Genomic DNA, 21,034 nt, shown 5'->3' with positions numbered 1-21,034 from the left:
CGGGAAGCGGCTGGGAAGGAGGGAGGCTGAGAGGACCCGGGCTGGGGCCGGGCTGCAGGGAGGCTGCGCAGACCGCGGCGAGGCGGCGGCGGCGGCGGCGGCGGCGGCGGCGCTCCGCGGCTGCGCGGGCGCGTGCAGGCGGCGGCGGCGGCGGCTCGGTCCCGGCCCGCGCCCGCGCCCGCGGCGCCCCCCGCTGCGGCCCTGAGCGGCGGCCTGGCTGCGGGATCCGTGCGCAGCCCGCGATGGCGCAGCCGGCCCGGCGATGCCCGGGCGCCTGGGCACTGCTGCTGTCGCTGCTGTTGGCGGGCTCAGCCTCCTGCATCGCCAGCCCGGCGGATGACGGCGCGGGCCCGGGGGGTCGGGGTCCCCGGGGCCGGGTGCGGGGGGACTCGGGCGCCGACGAAGCGGTGCCGCGCCACGACTCCTCCTACGGCACCTTCGCGGGGGAGTTCTACGACCTGCGCTACCTGTCGGAGGAGGGTGAGGCTGCGGGATGGGAGATCCGGGGTGCGGAGGCCGGGGTGGGGTTGGTTAAGGGTGCACTGCCAGGGCCGGGCTGGGGAGCGCACTGCTCCCGTCCTCGCCGCGGGGAGGCGAGGGCTTGGAGCAGCTGTCGGTCCTTGCTGCCCGCTTCCCACGTGGGGGTGGGGGTAGGGGATAGGGGGTGGGGGGAAGGGGTAGGGAGGAGGTAGGGAGTGGGGGGTGAGGGGGGGGAGACTGACTCCGGGGGAAAGCCAGCGGCCACCCAGATCTCTGTGGACGAGGGGTGGTGTTGGAGCTAGGACTCCCACCCCCCCATTTCTCAGCGTTTGGCTTCCACCGTCCCTGCCAGGGTGGTGGGGTGGGGGGCACCATCTGTCCGGGATGGGGGGGGCGGTGCGTGAGCTCAGGGAAGCTTGCACCGAGAAGAAACCTCAACTTAGACCAGCGATGTTGCCCAGTTTCCTCGCCGTCTGGAGTGACCTAATTTGCAGTAACCGGCGTCCCATCCCGATGGTGCTGACAGCGCCGGCACCAGAGCTGGGTCACATCTCCCTTCCTCCATCACTTCTGTTCACCGTGCTTTTAGGGTTCCCTGGTGTGAGCCACCATTGTTGGGACCATCTGGGCCCAGCGACTGGAGGCTTGTCAGCCACCAGCTTCCCCGCCGAGCTGCTTCAATGAGCACAGAAGGCAAACGGATGATTCCGTGCAGGAAGATGGGAACGGGTCTCCTCTGTCTGAAACTTGGAGAAGTCGTGGGTTTCCTTCACTTCTGTTAAGCAGGATGAGCCAAGAATCTAACTGGACTTTGAAATGTGGTTCTCGGTTCATGGATGTATCTGTTAGAATTAGGTTTAGTCATATGCAACCGATGAATGTTAATAGTTCAGGAAGATAGGACTTTCTCATTTCTTAAAAAATACGTATCTAGCAGTAGACGATCTAGAATTGATGGCAGCTTCCTGGTCTTTCAGGGACTCTTGAGTTCCACTCTTCTGCTCCATTTTTAGCATGTAATTTCATGGTCCCAAATATCACTTGAATTCTAGCCAAAGTTCTTTCATTCAAGACCATGGAAATGAAGAAGTGGGAAGAAGATGGTCACTAGCTGCCTTCTAAAGAGATAATTCTGTTAGAAGTTCCATCTAACAGTTCTTACTTGGTCCTGTGGTCACACACACAAAGTGAAAAGGAGTTTACAAAGGATTGCCTTTTAGCCAAGACGTGATAGACTCAATTGAATATTGAAAGTATTAGAGTAAAGAAGGAATGAAGGAAGGATTGTGGGAAATTTATTTGGCGGATAGAAGTTTAACCCCAAACCCCAGTGAAATGGACACTCCATCATATAGGAGCTTATGAGGGGTTTTGTGTTGTTTTTCTTTGCATTTCATCAGGTTAGAGTCTGGTTGATCTGGGGTGGGTGAGACACTGTCCCACGGTGTCATTCAAGGACCTAGTTTCCTCCCATTTTTTCCACTATTTCCTAAGACTTGATTCTCATCTGTGTGGTGTAAGATGAAGATGGTTGGTTTGCATATTGCTGTTCAAGACTAGGGGAAGAAAATAAAAAGAAGCTCAGGGTAAGTATTAGCTTTTAGGCTGGTTGTGCAAAACACTGCTGTTCATCTTCCTTGGCATATGAACCAGCTGCAAAGGAATGTAGGAAATACTATCTTCTAGCCAGGCAACTCTGGGAGAAAGGAATAAATGGAGGGAGGAGGGCAGACTCCATCCACCCTAAAAAGTAATAAGTATTCAAACATCTATCTGTTTCTGAAAGTAGCTAATATATATTTATTCTGCACACATCCAGCCTCGTATGCCGGATGACTTGCATGTGGCATACAAGAGTATCTTCTCTGATTGGGCACGGGTACTTAAATGAAAAACAAGCCAGGTTCTATAGTCAGTCTGTGCATCCAGAGAGAATGAACTGCCAGTTGTATAGTTTTATGAACTCTGACATCAGGTGGAGAATAGCAACCAAGAACAACTTCATTTAATCATCTGGGCTGTATGAAAGCCTTTGGTGAGATGGAAGAGGAAGAACTTTAGGGGAGATGACCTCATTGTGGGCGTCAGGGCCTGCCATGTGTGTATGCAACCTGGTTTGTCTGCTTGCTTTTCCTACTTGTTCTGTACATACCCTGGCTTCCCCTTTCTAAATCCAACCTATAATCCTGTTGGTGTTGTGCCCAAACATCTATCATGGATACAGCAAGCATCAGCACCCTTGGCTGGAAGACTTCCTTTCACCACTGTCTCTCACCCTTCCCTTCCCTGCCCTCCACTCTACATTCTTCTCTCCTCTCTGACAGTTCCACTTCCTTTCTGATCCTGTTACCATCTGGTAGGTGCTGGTTGGGATGCCTGAGGTTGGGCAGCACCCGTGCTTGTCTACCCTATCCCTGAGCTTCTGTCATGAGTCCTGAATAAAGACTTTCCCAAGATCTCTTAAAGTCACCACTGTCAGTCTCTTAAAAAGGGATGAAAAAGAACTGGAGAGGAAGAAAATGAACTAGGTGTGAAAGGTGTTCAGAAGCCAAAAGAAAAGTTGTCAGCATCTGGGCACTGGTGGCTCACACCTGTATTCCTAGATACTCAAGAGACTGAGATCTGAGGATCACTGTTTGAAGCCAGCCCTGGCAGGAAAATCTGTGAGACTCTTATTAAACTACTCAGAAAAAGTTGGAAGTGGCACTGTGACTCAAGTGGTAGAACATTAGCCTTGAGCACAAAGAGGCTCAGGGACAGCGCCCAAGCTGTGAGTTCAAGCCCCTAAAGTCAGCAAAAGAATAGAAAAGAAAAGGAATGTGTCTGGAAACAGTACCCTATACTACAGTGAAGCCCAGTAGCATGAAGACTCAAAGTCGTGGATGGACTTGCAGGATGACAGGCAATGGTAGTCTTCCTAGGATGGATTCAATGGACACAAGGTGATTGGTGTTGGAGCAAGTGGGCAGGTGAAAAGGTGGAAATTGTACCTTTAAACTAGTCTATCAGTGAAGATGAGTGTGTCCCCTTCTAGTGATGGTCTCCTTGCTTACTCAAGGTAGATTTCCAGTAGCCAACAAACTTTACTTTCCCTTGACAAGCTGTCCTAGTAGTATGAAACAAGAAAAAGAGGATGTGCATAGTAGAGGTGGGGGTCGGAATTTCAAGCCTTCAAATTTTGGGGCTAAGCATTGGCTGGTTTGGTGTCTCTCAGCCCCACATGGTCATTATTAGAGCTGCTTTCACTAAGCTAGTCTTCAGGATTCTTGGGTTCTCCACTGTCTTAGCCTATATTACTCATCCCTGAAGTTCCAGCTCAAATGCCACTTCGTTCAGGAGGCCTTCTCTGGTTTTTCTCCTCCTCCTTTCATGGGTCTCCAGGAAAAGATATTCTTCCGTAGCACATTGCTTAACCCCATCATGCTTGCTTTGTTCTCTGTGGTCAAGGGTTTGGATCTCAAATGCTCTTAGTGCTCAAATGTTATACTCCTGTGGCTTTCTGTGAGGACCTCACATGATCAGACTATCAGACTATCTTAGATTCTCTGGGAAAAACAAACAGGTGAATAGGATGTTGGCTTAGGGTTGGGTCCCAAGCAAAACCTCCTGATCACTGCCCCTGTTGCTAAGATGGCCAGGTTTGAGGATCTTGAGTTTGAGTTCAGTTAGCCACATGGATGATGGTGACTAGCTTACCCTTGGGGACATAACTGTCCTGGAAGAAGAGCCATTTATGATTGTTTATCTTTAAAGCATAGTGATCTGATCTTTTGTAAAATATGGTTCTGTCAGTGAGTTTCTCACCATTGAGCTCAGACTAGATCAGAGTTTTTCCTATCTGGAGAAAAAGCAGGGTAAGAGGCAGAGAGGACAAAAACATAGGGAGAGGGTAAAGGTCCTTCTTCTGCCTGTGTCCTTCCTGTGTCTACCATGTGCTATGTGTGATACATCGTTCATTGTCCTCTAACTTGAGAAGTTCTTCAAGGCAATAAGGTGCATCTAAGGTTATCTCTATACCCTGCATGGCTCTAGTCTGCTAGTAATAGTCATTAGAGCTAATGTTTAATAAGTGCTTGCTCTAAAGTTCTAAGTCTTTATCCACATTAACTTTAATCCTGGACCTTGTGTTTTAGATACTGCTTTTATACTTACTTATAAAGTTAAGGGAACCGATTCACAGAAAATTTATCATAGCTAAAGTCACATAGCTAGAAAATAGCAGCCGGGCATCAGTGGCTCATGACTGTAATCCTAACTATTCAGGAGGCTGAGATCTGAGGATCACAGTTCAAAGCCAGCCTAGGCAGGAAAGTCCATGAGACTTTCAACCAGAAAACTGGAAGTGGCACAGTGGCTCATTCACCTTGAGCTGAAGAGCTCAGCGACAGCACCCAGGTCCAGAGTTCAAGCCCCATGACTGACCAAAAAAAGAAAATAGCAGCAGACTGTAGGGATTTGTTGGTTGACTCTAAGGAAAGTTTTTATTGAAATTTAATTGGACAGGAAATGGGGTTGGATAGGTGGAACTGGATTTTATTTTGTTGGGTTTTGTTTTTGGAGCGGGGAGAATAAACTGCGGAAGAGGGTTTTAGACTTAGTATAACAGGAAGTATAGAAACTACAGGTTCCTAAGCAGTGGAATCACAAGAAAGCCACATTCACATTGTGTGGGACTTCACACTTCAGTGTCCCTTGCCATTTTCCTTTTCTGGAACATCTGACAAGTAGAAACAGTGATTTGTGCTGAAGTAGTCATTTTCAGAGCTGAGAGTGAATGGTATGGCCAGGCAATTTGTGGCTAAAACTTCAAGGAATCAGGTACTAAATTAATACCTGAAGGCTGTGATCCAAGCAGTTAATTAGAAGCAATAAATAGCAAACCAGAGGCTATTAACCACTCGGTAGAGTATGGCAAACCAGGCTCTGGGGATTGCAGAAACGTATTAGATAATGGATATAAATTAGAGAAGGATATAAACCACAGAACCTCAAAAATCTATCAAGGGCTGGATGAGGAGCTCAGTGGAGCACTTGCCTAGCCCTGGGTTTGATCCCTAATATCACCCCCTCCCCACACACACACCACTTAATAAAATTCTTTAAAAACAATGCAGAAAGTATTAGGAATGTATTACAAATAGCTGAGAGGAGAAAAAATAGGGGTAAGTGGATTGTTCTAATTACATTCCCTAACAGAACATTATAGGGCTGGAAATGTGGCTTGAGTGATAAGAGCACTCATTTGGCAAGTATCAGACTCTGAATTCAAAACTTCAGGATTACCACAAAATAGTTGTAAGTTATTAAGTTTATAGAGTCCATATGAAATAAATCAAGAAAAGGAAACAGAAGACTTTTTTATAAAAATTTTTAAAAGCCAAACTAATATAATTCATTCAGATTTTCTTTTTTTTTTTTTTTTTTGGGTCCGGTCGTGGGGCCTGAACTCTGGGCCTGGGTGCTGTTTCTCAGCTCTTCAGCTGTAGACTAGCACTCTACCACTTGAGCCACAGCGCCACTTCCGGCTTTTTTTCTTTTTGCTTATGTGGTGCTGAGAAATCAAATCCAGGGCCTCAGGCATGCAAGGCAAGTGCTCTACCACTGAGCCACCTGCCCAGCCCCAGGATAAATCTTTAAGCAATGAAACAACAGGGTCGGATACCAATTGTAGAAAGATGGCTTATGGGGTAGGGGTGTAGTTTAGTGGTAGTGCACTTGCCTAGCATGTGTGATGCCCTGGGCCCCATCCTATCACGGAAAAAATAATAATAAAAGTATATGGTGGAAGTTGAGGAACCAGATGAGTGAATGATAGCCAAAAGGCAGGCTCAGGTGTGTAAGGTAGGAATAACTGGAAGTGATACTTGAATAAACATACTATGTGACAGAGGGGAGGGGAAAAGTCTGGGACTGAGGCTTCCAAATTGGGAGACTGAGGGGCTGGGAAGGTGGCTCAGTGGTAGAGTGCTTGCCTTGAATGCATGAGGCCCTCAGTTCCATTCTTCAGCACCACAGAAGCAGAAAAAGCCAGAAGTGGGGCTGAGGCTCAAGTGGTAGAGTGCTAGTCTACAGCTGAAGAGCTGAGAAACAGCACCCAGGCCCAGAGTTCAGGCTCCATGACCAACAACAACAACACAAAAAAGAAACCAAATTGGGAGACTGAGTGTAAGATAGCAGGCATACAAGGAGGAACATTGGGAGGATGGAGGAACCTGGCGTTGACACCTAGAATGATTGTGCTTGTGGAATGAATACTCAGGAAGACCCCACTGTAGGGATAGTTGGGCTTAAGCTGTTGGGCTGTTGGGCTTAAGCACTGACGTAAGAAAAGAGGAAGAGTGAAAATCAGGAAGTCAGAGAAAGAAGAGTTTATAGAAAGTAGTAGGAAGCAGATACTAAAATAATACAGGCATAGAAGAATTAATGAAGCAGAAATTGAATGAATCATCAGTGAAGTCTTCCAAAAGTGATTGTAAGTAGTAAGTTAGATAAGTTTGTTAGTTATGGTCCTGCAGAGAAATAAAGCCAAGAAGATATATAAATTGACAATGGATGGATGGATGGATGGATAATGGCATAGGATGGGATGGGATTTATCTTAAGTGTTGGCTCATATAACTGTGGAGGCTGGCAAAGTCCAAAATATGCAGAAAGGGCCAGTATCCTGGAGAGCCAGTGGTGTACCAAAGGTACAAACGTCAAAGGTAGCAACATCTACATTGCTCAGAGGAGGTCACTTATTGTGTTCTATAATTTACTAGATGAGGCCCATCCACATTAAAGGGGGGAAATCTGATTTCCTCACAGTAAATATTAATCCTCCCCCCCCAAAAAAAAACCATCCTTCATAGAAACATCCAGTATAATGTTTGACTACATATCTAGGGACTTGGTAAGACTGGTCAAGAAAAAAAAAGAAGGAAAGAAGACAAACAAAATTAGGAATAAAAATGGAAAATTTAGCAGAGATTTGAAAGCCAGATAAGTTTTAATGAAATGATGAAATGCAGTTCACCCAATTTAAAAATGGGAAAAGGCTTTAGAAAGTTATTTATTTCAAACAAGATATACAAGTAGTCAAGAAGCACATGGAAAGATGATCTTCACTGGGTCTTAAAATAAATCCAAATCACAATGAGGTTCTATTTCACTCCTAGTAGGATGGTCTTAATTTTACAAATAAATAAATAGGAAAATTGCAAGTGTGGGCACGATGTGAAAGAAGCCAGATACATAAGATCACATATTGTATGATTCTACTGATAGGAAATGTACAATTCATAAAAACAAAGTAAATTAGTGACTGTCAGAGGCTGAAAGAAAAAGGAGTCAGGAGTGACTTCTCACTTGTCTATGTTTCTTTCCTTAGAACCAAGAAATTTGGAGAATTATAGTAGTGATGGCTGCATGCACATGAATGAATAAATAACAAAATAAAGTATCTTTCAAGGCTTAAGTGAATTATAGGGAAACTGAGGTGACAATAACATCAAACAAAATCTAGCTGAAGACAAAGTAAAAGGGACAAATAATGTCATATACTGATAAAAGAAACAATAAATCAGGACCATATTCCTGTAACAATGTAGCTTCCAGGATAGGGGGTCTACTCTGTGGTAGAGCACTTGACCAGTATGCTGGAAACCCTGGTTTCTTCCCCAGCGATGCAAAATCATTGTACATTTATGTAGTTTCTAAAGCAATAACTGCTATAAATTTATAGAGAAATAGACTGACATTTCTAATTAGAAATACCACTACTGGCATTGAGACTTTAAATTTTTTTAACTAACAGGTATAGATGATTTGAATTATAAATGCAATAAGTTTAATCAAATGCACACATAGAATCCACAAATATAATACAAAAAAGTATATGCTATTTGAGCACACAAAAGATCCGTGATAACATGCTGTATACAGAATATAAGGAAGTCAGTAAATTAAAAAAATATACATCAGACGGATGTCTTCTAAGGGTGCTGGAGGTATAGATCAATGACAGTGTCTGCCAACATGTGCAGGTCCCTGGATAAAAAAGTATAGGGGAGGAAGAACCATCTATAATATAATATTAACCTGTGTGCTGAAGAGGAAATCATAAGGGAAAACCAAGATACATTTCCAATGATCATGAAAGCATTATATGTCAAAATGTTAGCCCTGATTCTGAAATGGAGCTGAATTAGGAAGAATTTTAGTTTTGAATCCGGTACACTTCAGGAAGTAAGATTGAAAACTAGCAAGCTAAGCATTCTACTCTAAATGGAATAAGGATGACACAATACAGATTTGAGGATAAGTAGTAAAATAGTGAAATGCACACATATATACATGAGCCCAAAAGCTCACTCTTTGAAAGTCTTACAAGATAGCAAAAACTTTTGGTACATTTACAGATAGATAGAGATAGATAAATAGAGAGAAAGAGACAGACAGACAACAATATGGACTAAGGGACTACTTAAGAGATGGAGGAGAAGGGAAAAGAGAAAGAGAGTGAATAATTTTGAAATACATATTGAAAGAGGATAAATATGGTTGGAGTAGATTATCTGTGATTGTAAAGCCTGTTGATATTGTTTGGAAGGGAGAAGAGAATGACAGAGAGGGTGAGATTGTTTGGGACATTTGTAAACGTGTGTGGAAATGGAACCATTAAATCCCTTTTGTGTAATTAATGTAAGCCAATAAGAGGCTAAAAAATGATTTGAGTCAAAGAAAGAATACAAACAAACACAGAGGGGGAAAAACACAAGTGGTGGCAAACTGGGGGAAAAAATATCAACATCTGAAAACAGCAGTTATTCAAAATCTGCACAGACTTCAATGATAAAATCCAAAAGCCGAGTAATGAAGGGAGTGAAGAAAATAGCCACATCACAGGAGAAATCCAAATGGTTAACACAGATTGGAAAGTGAGTTCAACCCAACAGTCCTTAGGGAAATCCAGATGAAAATCGTGAGAATGGCAGGCAACACAAAGACAGCCAAGGAAATGGAGAGACTGGGCTGGTCTTGCACCACTGACAGAACTGCAGGTGGTGCTGTCATCCTGAATACTGAATGCGTCACACCTGGTACAGTTAACGAAGTGATCCTGCAAGTCCTCTCCTGGGCTTCTTAAAAACAAAAGTCTCTAAGCCAGCACTGGTGGTGGCGTGATCACACCTGTAATCCTAGCTACTCAGGAGGCTGGGATCTGAGGATCACGGTTTGAAGCCAGACTAGGCAGAAAAGTCTGAGACTCTCATGTCCAATTAATCACAGAAAAAGCTGGAAATGGTTGAAGTGGTAGAACACTTGAGCAGAAGGAGCTCAGGGACAGTGCCCAGGCCCAGAATTCAAGCCCCAGACTGGCAGAAAAAAAAAAAAAAAAAAAAGCCAGAGCCTCTGGCGCATGCCTACATGAACACAGGTAATGACATTCATCTCTTCAACCTCTGTCCATGCCTGGAAGGAGACAAGAAAATGTGGTGATATGTACATTTCATCTCTTAGCACAAACTCAGATGACCCCTAAGGGATCACAAAGTTATTGCTATTATTTGGAAAAATTTTTAACCATTAATTTTGTATTTATAGTTAAGTAGTTATGAAAAGAAGATGCCATTTAACAAAGTAGTTTATGAATACAATGCATCTTGATCCTTTCAAGTCATCCCTCCTAACCTACCCCTTCCCTCACTCACTCTTCTTACTCGTACAATTAATTTATGCTAATCATTTTTTAATGTTACTGTTATTATAAAGCTGATGACAGAGGGATTGCAGTTACATAAATCAGGTAAAGAATACATTTTTTTTGGACAATGTCATCCCTTCCCTCATGCTCTCTGTTTTTCCCTCCCATCCCCACCCACAAGTTGTCTAGTGAGTACTACTGCTGCATTTGCTCACCTTTTGTCCCTCCATTTCTGTACCCCCAAATCAGCGAAATGAATAAAACAAGACAAAAAGAAAACAAAAACAGCAACGAGGAGAAAAACCTCTTTTCTCCATTTCCTGGAGTTTATTTCGATAAATTTTATTTTATATGATCAGAAGCATATAGGCATTATGCCTTTGTGTTTCTCTCCTGATACTTGGCAACATTTAAGGACTTAGAGTTACCCTCCCAGCAACCTGGTGGGGTAGAGGGGAATGGAGTTAATTCTCTATTTTTCAACTGCTTGCAAAACAAGGTAAGTTATTTCGTGGTACAGTGTATGCCAAGTGCCTAACACTGGGGAAAAAATATCGTGAATTTGACCCAGTTACTTAGCAGCAGTGAAAAGTTAGGGCTGTATGCATCATGTGCTCGAGCTCTAGGGCAGAAGAAATAGATTATCCCCAGCACAGGCATGTGCCAGAAAAGCAGAGCCTGGAGGCTTTCTAAAAACTATAGCAGGGCTGGGAAGGTGGCTCAGTGGTAGAGCGCTTGCCTTGCATGCTCAAGGCCCTGGGTTCGATTCCTCAGCACCACATAAGCAAAAAGAAAAAAGCCGGAAGTGGCGCTGTGGCTCAAGTGGTAGAGCGCTAACCTTGAGCTATAGAGCTGAGGGACAGAGCCCAGGCCCAGAGTTCAGGCCCCACGACCGGACCCAAAAAAAAAAACAAAACAAAAAAACTATAGCAAACGTAATGGAATAAAACCCTCTCATTGCAAAGAGCACCACAAATCACAAAGACACGACTTTAAATAATAAGGAAAAGTAACTTTTGAACAATTTATTTATATTACCTAATGTCTATGAATGATGATATCTCATCATTTGATAGTCATTTACCCTGTGTCCACTGCCTGACTCACTGGGCAAGATAACACAGGGTGAACTGAATCACATTGGTTCCTGTGTCTGTAGAGCCAACAGCCTAGATGAGCAAGATTTCCATTAGAATCAGATGCAACCTTATCCTTCAATGCAGCTTTATAGTAAGCAGTCTGCTAAGGAAGATACACAACTGTCAGAAACTGTGTGTTTAAAAGACGTAGTGTCATATGAAAACATTACATGCAGTGTCAAGCAAAAGGACTGTTCAGAAAAATGGAATGGAATAGATGCTGTTGTGTTAATATGTAGAAAAATTATCTCCTACCAAGTATGTAAGTGTATCAGTGCCAATGTCTTTTCTTTTAAAGCATGTATATTTTATTAAAATGTGACTTTCAAACTCCCAGGGAACAATGCTAAGCAGTGGTTATATAGAATTGTGTTCTGCTCAGGGTTTCATTTCCTAAAAATGAGAAGAAGATTTTAAAAAGCAACTCATTCCCAGATCCCACATAAAGATAGGTTTAGAGCTGGGAAGGTGGCTCAGTGGTAGAGTGCTTGCCTCGCATGCATGAAGCCCTGAGTTCAATTCCTCAGTACCACATAAGCAGAAAAAGCCAGAAGTGGCACTGTGACTCAAGTGGTAGCGCACTAACCCTGAGCTGAAGAGTTGAAGGACAGTGCCTAGGCCCAGAGTTCAGGCCCCATGACCAACAAAAAAATTAAAATAAAGATAGGTTCAAAGGTATATGCCCAGTGTCCTGTCCTCAGGAATACAATATTTGGGCTTAATCAAAGCCTTTTGTGGAGTCCCTAAACATAGGTATGTGGGGTAGAAAATTTATTTAAAATTTTAAAAATTTAAAAAAATCCCTTTGGAAAGTGGTCACTGGATTTTCTAACCATTATCTTTTCTCACTACCAGGTTACCCTTTCCCTACCGCCCCTCCTGTGGATCCATTTGCCAAGATCAAAGTGGAAGACTGTGGAAAAACCAAGGGCTGCTTTAGGTGAGTAGAAGTGTAAGGACACCTTTAAGGAAAAGAAAAAGTTTCCTTTACTTCTGAAGGCAGTACTTACATTGTATGCAGGACATTCTAACCCCAGACCTGTTTCCCTGTCAACTTCTGCAGGGTAATGGAGCTTTCTAATGGTCATGTTCAGTCATAAAAGCTTCAGCAGGCACTCAACACTGGACAGTCTCAGGTTCTACATTTCAGTTTGTACTGCCCTTGACCCAGATGTTTATTCCTTACCAACTAGATGTATGAAGAAATTCATGTGACAGAAAATAGATCTGTGCTTATTCAGCTGGGGCTGTGGGAAGACCTGCCAATGATAGACATGTCAAATACCCAATTCCTTGCAGATTCTATATGATACTAAGTACTCATTAAGCACTGATGATTATACTTTCTTAGCTCAGGAGTGCTCAGTCCATACATAATTATTTATAGTATTCCATAAGGACATAATGGGCTGGGTAGAAAACAGTATGATTGGAACTTCCCTTGAGCAAGGTTGTGATGGCCCTGAACTAAAGTTTCTGGTTTGCTGGTATTCAGAGCTCAATATTAAAGGAAAACCTTTAATATTGGTCCTTGAGCTTTCTTTGGACTAAAAGCATTTTGAAGGCTACTATTATTATGTTTTTCTTGGTGACAGTCCTAGGGCTTCAACTCAGGACCTGGGTACTATCTCTAAGCTTTTTCACACAAGGCTGGAATTCTACTATTTGAGCCACAGTTCTATTTTGGGCTTTTGTGGTTAATTGGAGATAAGAGTCTTACAGACTTTTCTGTCTGGACTGGCTTCAAACTACTCAGGAGGCTAAGATCTGAGGATCATAGCTCCAAGCCAGCCTAGGTAGCAAAGTCCATGAGACTCTTATCTCCAAATAACCATCTACAAGTGGGCCTGTGGCTCAAATGGTAGAGTGCTAGCCTTGAGCAGAAAAAACTAAGGGATAGTGCCTTGGCCCTCAGTTCAAAAAAAAGGATATACATATAAGTCCTTTGTAAGAAAATTGAAATTTGTGTTTCCATCTCAAAGATGCCCTTTAAAATACGGAATGTGTGCATGATCTGAATGTTCAGATGACCACATTATACTGCTACATGCCTGATTTTTAATTGAGTTAGCACCAGTTAGCCCACAGAACAAAGGTAAATTTTTACAAATAAGTGATGCACTTATGCTTAATGTGTACCAGATAAGCTATTCATATGACAGTTTTGCAGCAGCTCCATCTGATGAGCAGTTGAACTGCTAGATGCTGGTCAGCAGTAAGAAAAACGCTTGAATCAAAACACTTGCCTGGTACAATCAGCCATACCATATGTACAATAGCAGAAATTTACTTTCAGTAAGATTGCATCAGCCATTACATGAATGCCATGAATTTCAGAGTTCCTGGGTTTTGGTTTTGATTTATACTTAATTTATAAGTCTTCATTCTTTCAACTGAGAATTTGTAAGTAAAAAATCCTAGTGTATATTTAATTGACAAAAATGATTTAAATTATTAAACTGTAGAATCTTTTTCCTCCAAAGAGATCCAGAAATAATTTGATAATAGGTAAGATTTACAAAACTCTAATGCACAGAACATTGGTGGGGAGTTTAGAGACCCTGGTTCAAGTCCTGTTACTAACATTGATTTTCCTCTCTGGACCTTAGTTTATACATGAATAAAGTGAAGAATATCTCTTAAGGTCCCTCCTAGCCAAGTGAAGCTGTGTTTTTGAGATCCCAGGAAGCAAAGATCTAATTTACTTAACATCCTGTCTGAGATATGGTAGATGTTCTCCTTTTGTAGTTGGAGAAGAAGCAATCATCTCTTTGGATTTGTCCTCCAGATATGGCAAGCCAGGCTGTAATGCTGAGACCTGTGACTATTTCCTTAGTTACCGGATAATAGGAGCTGATGTGGAATTTGAACTAAGTGCAGACACAGATGGTTGGGTAGCAGTTGGGTTCTCTTCAGACAAGAAAATGGTAAGACACAAATTATGATAGAATTTGCTTTCTTTTTTAATTTATGTTGCTTACGATTTTAGGAACAAATAAGTTGATCAATGCAGTGCAACTATTATGCTAGCTACAGCTCTCTAATTGCAAATTAAAAATAAAATTCAAATGCCCTTAAGTATTGAGTTGACATATATCTTTTTTAATTTTGAAATAGTTTCTAAATCTTAAAAAAAGTCAATTAATTAGGAGTTGGAGGCGTGGCTCAGTTGGTAGAGTGCTAGCCAATGAGCAAAATTAGGTATTGAGTCCAAGTTCCAGTCTCAGACCTATAAGCAAAAGCAAAAGAAAAATCACTTTTGTTATTTTTAATGATCTTTCATAATGTTGACCCTTTTGAAGATTACAAGGTAGTTTTTAAAATTATAAATGATCTTTCAGTAGGGTCTGTCTGCTTGCTTTCTCTTGGATAGGTTAATTCATGTGGTCTTGACATTAATCGATGTCAGGGAAAACTTGATGCCAATTATTCTGATGCTAACATTGCTCACTTGATTAAGACTTTTCAGTGTCTTTTAAAGTAATTCTGGTGAGATTTCAAAGTACAGAGGAGATGGGTCATCCCATCTCCTTTCTGAGTGGAAAGTTTGCAAGAGACAGACCTTTGACTTTGCTTAATCATTTTTCCTGTAGGGGGGTGATGATGTCATGGCATGCGTCCATGATGACAACGGCAGGGTCCGAATACAGCACTTCTACAATGTAGGTCAGTGGGCAAAGGAGATTCAGAGGAATCCTGCCCGAGATGAAGAAGGCGTATTTGAGAACAACAGAGTCACCTGCAGATTTAAACGCCCCGTGAACGTTCCCAGAGATGAGACAATCGTCGACCTGCATTTGAGTTGGTATTATCTGTTTGCTTGGGGCCCAGCCATTCAGGGTAAGCTTCTAGTTCAGCATTTTCTGTAAACACCCCTCACCATTGTACTTGTAGGCATCATTCATTGAAGTCACCCTGTGTATATAAGAGAGCACTGTAAACATTATTTTTTTTAAAAAGAGAGACATGACCCTTTCCATAAGCATGGAGAAGCAAATGAATACAGGCTAAGCTAGAGCACTGGGAAATAGCATAGGACCAAGAGTGATGTGTTTGATGAAACACATCCTATATTGTTGGATGGACTGTTTAATGATCACAGTTCCAGCCGGGCGCTGGTGGCTCACGCCTGTAATCCTAGCTACTCAGGAGGCTGAGATCTGAGGATCTCGGTTCAAAGCCAGCCCGGGCAGGAGAGACCTTGAGACTCCTATCTCCAATAAACCACCAGAAAACCGGAAGTGGCGCTGTAGCTCAAGTGGTAGAGCACTCGCCTTGAGCTGAAGAGCTGAGGGACAGCTCCCAGGCCCAGAGTTCAAGCCCCACGACCGACAAAAAAAAAAAAAAAAAAAAATGATCACAGTTCCATTTACTCCTCACACATTTTGCAGAAGTCTAGAATTATCCTTATCTTAGATTAAGAAACTTTCTTACAGATGTACAACTAATTAGTTGAAGAAGTAAAATTCAGTGTATGCCTGCTGGACTCAAAAGTCCATGAACACTCTTAAGTCCAGGAAAAGGTTGCTGGAGATTGCTCTAGAGCTTGACAGCAGGTATTGCATTAATGCTCATCTGATGGTTATTCTTGTGGTCATGAATCAACCAAATGATGTTAGAATTTAGCCCACTAGTCCTTCCGTGTTAAAGTGAGTCTGAATTCCCTGGCAGTATTGTTAAAACTGCTGTATTAAGCAGTTTTCTCTATGTGTGGGTGGACCTAAGATTCTGCATTTCTAACTAGTTCCCTAGTGACACAGGTCCACGAATAACTTCAGCTTGGGTGCAAAGGCTCTTCTGTAAAAACTCAAGGACATCATAAGGCCTTTTTAGAGACCTTTAAAAATCAAGTCACAAAGCTGGCACAGTTGCCTCATGCCTGTAATCCTAGCTACTCAGGAGGCTGAGATCTGAGGATCAGCATGGGGAGACAATCCAGGTAAGAAAGGCCAATAAGACTCTCACCTCCAATTAAGCCCCCAAAAAGCCAGAAGTGGAACTGTGATTCAAGTGGTAGAGCACTAGCCTTGAGTACAAAAGCTCAGTGCCCAGGCCCTGAATTCAAGCTCCAGGTCCGGGGAACAGGGAGGAAGAATAAAGTCACATTATATCTTGAGTACTCCTTCTGGTTGATTCATTTAGTAGCATGAACCAAGATGGAAGTAAGTTTAGTCAATAGTGTGGAGAATACATTCTAGCTACTGGGTAACTTTTTTTCCTATTTTCCCTCCCTCCCTCCCTCTCTCCCTCTCTTCCTTCCTTAGTTCCTTCCTTCTATCCTTTTGTTCTTTCATCTCCTTCCCCTTTGACTCCTTTCTCTTCCTCTCCCTTTCTTCCTTTCCTCCCTTTTTGGTCCCCACTTCTTCCGTTCCTCCTTTCTCCTCTTTCCCTCTCCACTCCCCTTCTCCCTTCACTCCACTCCTTTCTTTTTCCTCTGGTCAAGTATCTCACTGGCTCAATATCTCCCTGCCTCACTCCCCTGAGTAGCTGTGTACCATCACCCCCATTCACAGTCTCTTTACTGTGTTCACTTGTTATCTGATCTCATTTTCCCCCTTTGCTCCTGCTGGTCAGTGTAGAAAAGGTATAAGCTACCTTTTTTTTTTTTTTTGCCTGTTGTTAGTTGGGGAAATAGTTGGATGCCTCCAGGTTTGTGACACTTTTTTTCAGTTGCTGGCTTCCTAGATTAGCCACAGTGGATCTGCAATGATATTTTTAAGTACTTTCAATACCCTGGGAAATAAATTGTATCTCAGCTCAGAGATACGAACTCATTTTAAAAATGAGATTTGGAGGCTAAAAGTTTGAATTTGAGTATTGGTTCTGCCTCTTGGCAGCTGCATAATATTTATCCAGATACCTAAAATCTGAGCTTCATTTCTTTATATCTAAAGTGGGAATAATAATACCTTCTATATAGGATTATTGAAGTATCAAATGAAAGTGAGTATTTGAAAATGCTTTAACAAATTGAAAAGGTTTTATGTAATAGTCCCTCCTTATCTATGGTGATGTGCTCCAAGCCCCCTAGTGGGCATGAAACCCTACGTCTATCATGGTTTCTCCTACATGCAGTTTATAAACTAGGCACAGTATGATAGTAGCAACAACAACAATAATAAAATAGGACAATTATGACAACACAATGTAATAAGTTAGGTATGTGTGACTGATGTAGGATGGATGAATTCTTCTTCTCTAGAGTAGCATAGAAATAAAGTAACCATGGGAACTAGACTAAGGAAAGTTTATTACAAAAGTAGGCCACTCAGGAGAGCAAGCAGAAGACAGGAAACCGATTGTCCATTTAGGCTGTTGGTGTAGGGGAATGTCTCCTCTCTTCCCTCTTCCCTGGGTTTGAGTCAGGGACTCACATTTTGGCAGGCTTACAGACAAAGACTTATTGGTCCATTTGAATTAGGGGCAAGAATTTTTTTTTTTTTGGCAGGCTCCACAGAAGAAACACTAGGTGGGAATCATTTTTTGGTGGTAAGATTCCAGAAAGACTGGTTGTGACAGTAATCAGGAAGACTGATCAGGCCCCTAGGGGAATGCTGCAGCATGAATGTTGTCCAAAGATTGCAGTTTTTCCATCATGATTATTTACTTTCTGAATCCATTCTTGTACTCTAGTTTCAGACCCTGGTTAGCTGTGGTAACTAAAATTACAAAGAGGGACACACACACACACACACACACACACACACACACACACACACACACACACACACACACACACACACACACACACAGAGGCATCCTGGCCTAACAGGCATCTTCTATAAACATGTCTGGCTTTAGCTGATAAGCTGGCTCAAGTCTTTCATTCTTTTCACCTTCTCCATGCAAAACAGGCACATTCTTCCCAAGTAGAGGCCTGTGCCTTTCTTGTTTCCTGAGCATCCTCCTAAAGTATCTGTGTCAGTTAAATTCTTGTTTCCCTGTATATCTCTTAGAAGAGATTAACTTGGAGCTAAGGCTTGCAAGGGGTACTGACTTGATTTTCCCCAAGGAAAATACTGGTTCAATCCAGAAGCCCAGGTACGTAGCCAATGAGGCCAGGGTAGGTAGAGGCATACATGATTGACACTGTGGAGAGAACTCCCATGCCAAGCAGAAGAGTTTGTGCTAGCAGGAGCCAGCCGTAGAGAGGAGGCTTAGCATGACAAATCTGGCAAAGCTTCCCTAGATACAGAACCTTAAAAACCTTCGCTCTGCCCTAGTCATAAGGAAGCCTTTGCACTGAATTCTTAGGTCTCAGTTTCCTAAACCAATTTTCATATGTGTTTTCAGCTCAGATACTTCTAATCAATGTCAGCTTATTATATATCTGTTTGACTATTGTCTGTGTGTATATGTGTGTACCAGCCCTGGGGCTAAAACTCAAGGCCAGGGCATTGTCCCTTAGTTTTTTTTTTGTTTTTTTTTTAAGGTTAGAACTCTACCACTTGGGTCACAGTAGCTCTCGTTCCAGCTATTTGGAGGTTAATTGGAAATAAGAGTCTTACAGAGCTGGGCGCCGGTGGCTCATGCCTGTAATCCTAGCTACTCAGGAGGCTGAGATATGAGGATCATGGTTCAAAGCCAACCCGGGCAGGAAAGTCCATGAAACTCTTAACTCCGATAAAGCACCAGAAAACCGGAAGTGGTGCTATAGCTCAAGTGGTAGAGCGCTCGCCTTGAGCTGAAGAGCTGAGGGACAGCACTCAGGCCCAGAGTTCAAGCCCCACGACCGACAAAAAAAAAAAAGAGAGAGAGAGAGTGAGAGAGAGTCTTACAGACTTTCCTACCTATGGTGGCTTTGAACCTTAATCCTCAGATCTCAGCTGCTTGAGTAGCTAGGATTACAGGCTTGAGCCACATGTACCTCACTGTTTGTTGTCTTTTAAAGAAGAGTTGGTGTCTTGCGATGTTTTTCAGTCTGTTCTCAAATTCCTGGACTCAACCAGTTCCCTTCCTAAGCAGGAATATGAAAATTGGAGTGCCATGAAGAGAACATTAGCTTTGTCCACACTGGAGGGGTGTGTGGGGGGGGGGGGGGGGAGGTAATTGCAGATGAATGGATACATGTAGAGAATTGCTGTTTTTTTCTACTGAATGTACAATTAAAGCTAATTCTGCCACTAACTCTAATTAATACCTGATTCCGGAACTGATTCCTGATTTTGCTGTGCGCTAAAAAAAAGACTTCTCTCCAGTTTTTCTGTTGTTTGCCTGTGCCATTTCACATCTCTACTTTTAACAATGGTTCTTCCCCTTCTGTCTCTTTCCTAAAGGCTCCATCACCCGACATGATATAGACTCTCCACCAACTTCAGAGCGCGTGGTCAGTATTTACAAATATGAAGATATTTTTATGCCATCAGCTGCCTATCAGACCTTCTCATCACCATTTTGTTTGCTTCTCATTGTCGCCCTGACCTTCTACTTATTAATGGGAACCCCTTAGCCACAGCTGCGAGGCTAACTCACTAAATGGACTGGAAAGCCTTTACTATCTCTCTTTTTTCCCCTGAAGAATATCCAGGACAATTTTAGCTTCTGTTATATAAAGACAACTCATGACTTCAGCTTTTTTTTTTTTGGAAGAAAGAATAAGCTTCTTTTCTAGTCAAAGATGATTGTTTCATAGTGATCCTCTTTTTAGGGGGACATACTTAAAACTTTTGTAAGCACTTTCAACTGCGTTTTCTTATGTGAGCTTCACAATATCTCTATGTTGGCTTTAATGAAATTATAATTACTATCTTAGTAAGTGGGTCTTGAGACCCAGGAAGGCTGTCTTTTGATGAGATGTGTGTCAAGTAGCCTTTGCTATTTGGTTATATACTAATCAGAAGATAAAGAACAAATGCAGAAACCATGTCTAAACAGTCTTTACTGAGTTCAGTAGCATGAGAGCTGCTTTGTGTAGTGCTAGGGAGAACTTCACTGAATTTCACCATTCCACAGTCAGCCTCTTAAATGTATGCAGGGCATCAGTGCTTTTGGATAGTTACACCATTGGAGTTGAATGTGAGGGAGATTACAATCATATGAAATTGGTACCTATTCGTCTGAAGTTCCTTCTCAACTAGTGAGTAGCTTTGAAAAAAAATTTTTATATGGCTGTTTGCAAAGGCTGGAAACATAACTATGACTGTCCCTAAAGATACAAATTTATTTTACCGGTAAGACAAAAAAGGAGCTGAATACTGACAGCTCACACAAATAATTTTAGCTATTCAGGAGGCTGAGGATTTAGTTTATCCAATAGCTTATCTGCAGATAGTCAATTCTGTTGTCAAGTTGGCATACATTAAGTATGATTAAATATATGTTACAACAGACAAATCACCTTAAAAAACTTAAGGAGTTTCAATCATACATTAACATTTAGAGGTGATTATAGAGATTTGAGCAAAAATATATTTTTATTCTGAGGGTTTTTATTTTTTTTTTTTACTTAGAAAATGGGAAAATGGCCCATAAAATACTCACAGAGAGTACTCATTCAAAATGTTCTGACTTGTAAATTGGCTAGTCAGCATCATTCATAATAATTCCTGCATTTAGTATATTTTCTTTTTCAAAGGAACCCAGATCCTTCTTTATTCCAGTTGTCTGAGCCAACAGTATTGTCAAGGGGAGGAGTCTATGTGTATAGTCAAGCTTGAGATAAGTCCCTTGTGATATTCTAGACTTTTCAGACTTGCTTCCATTGCTTTAAGACTGACTCCAAGTTTGTGAT

General features: G+C 42.2%; 1 protein-coding gene across 1 annotated transcript; it reads left to right on the top strand.

Moving 5' to 3' along the window:
• Positions 1 to 227: 227 nt before the first annotated feature.
• On the top strand, positions 228 to 19,753 carry Frrs1l (ferric chelate reductase 1 like). The gene is made up of 5 exons (XM_042698117.1): positions 228 to 480; positions 12,160 to 12,244; positions 14,093 to 14,231; positions 14,898 to 15,144; positions 19,581 to 19,753. The coding sequence occupies exons 1-5, from the start codon at positions 243 to 245 to the stop codon at positions 19,751 to 19,753; spliced, it is 882 nt and encodes a 293-aa protein (XP_042554051.1). The 5' UTR covers positions 228 to 242.
• The last annotated feature ends 1,281 nt before the right edge of the window (positions 19,754 to 21,034 follow it).

The sequence above is a fragment of the Dipodomys spectabilis genome, unplaced genomic scaffold, assembly GCF_019054845.1.
Source record: "Dipodomys spectabilis isolate Male_0828 unplaced genomic scaffold, ASM1905484v1 ptg000006l, whole genome shotgun sequence".
Taxonomy (NCBI): domain Eukaryota; kingdom Metazoa; phylum Chordata; class Mammalia; order Rodentia; family Heteromyidae; genus Dipodomys; species Dipodomys spectabilis.
Note: the sequence above shows the minus strand (reverse complement) of the source record. Positions and strands in the feature narration are given on the sequence as shown.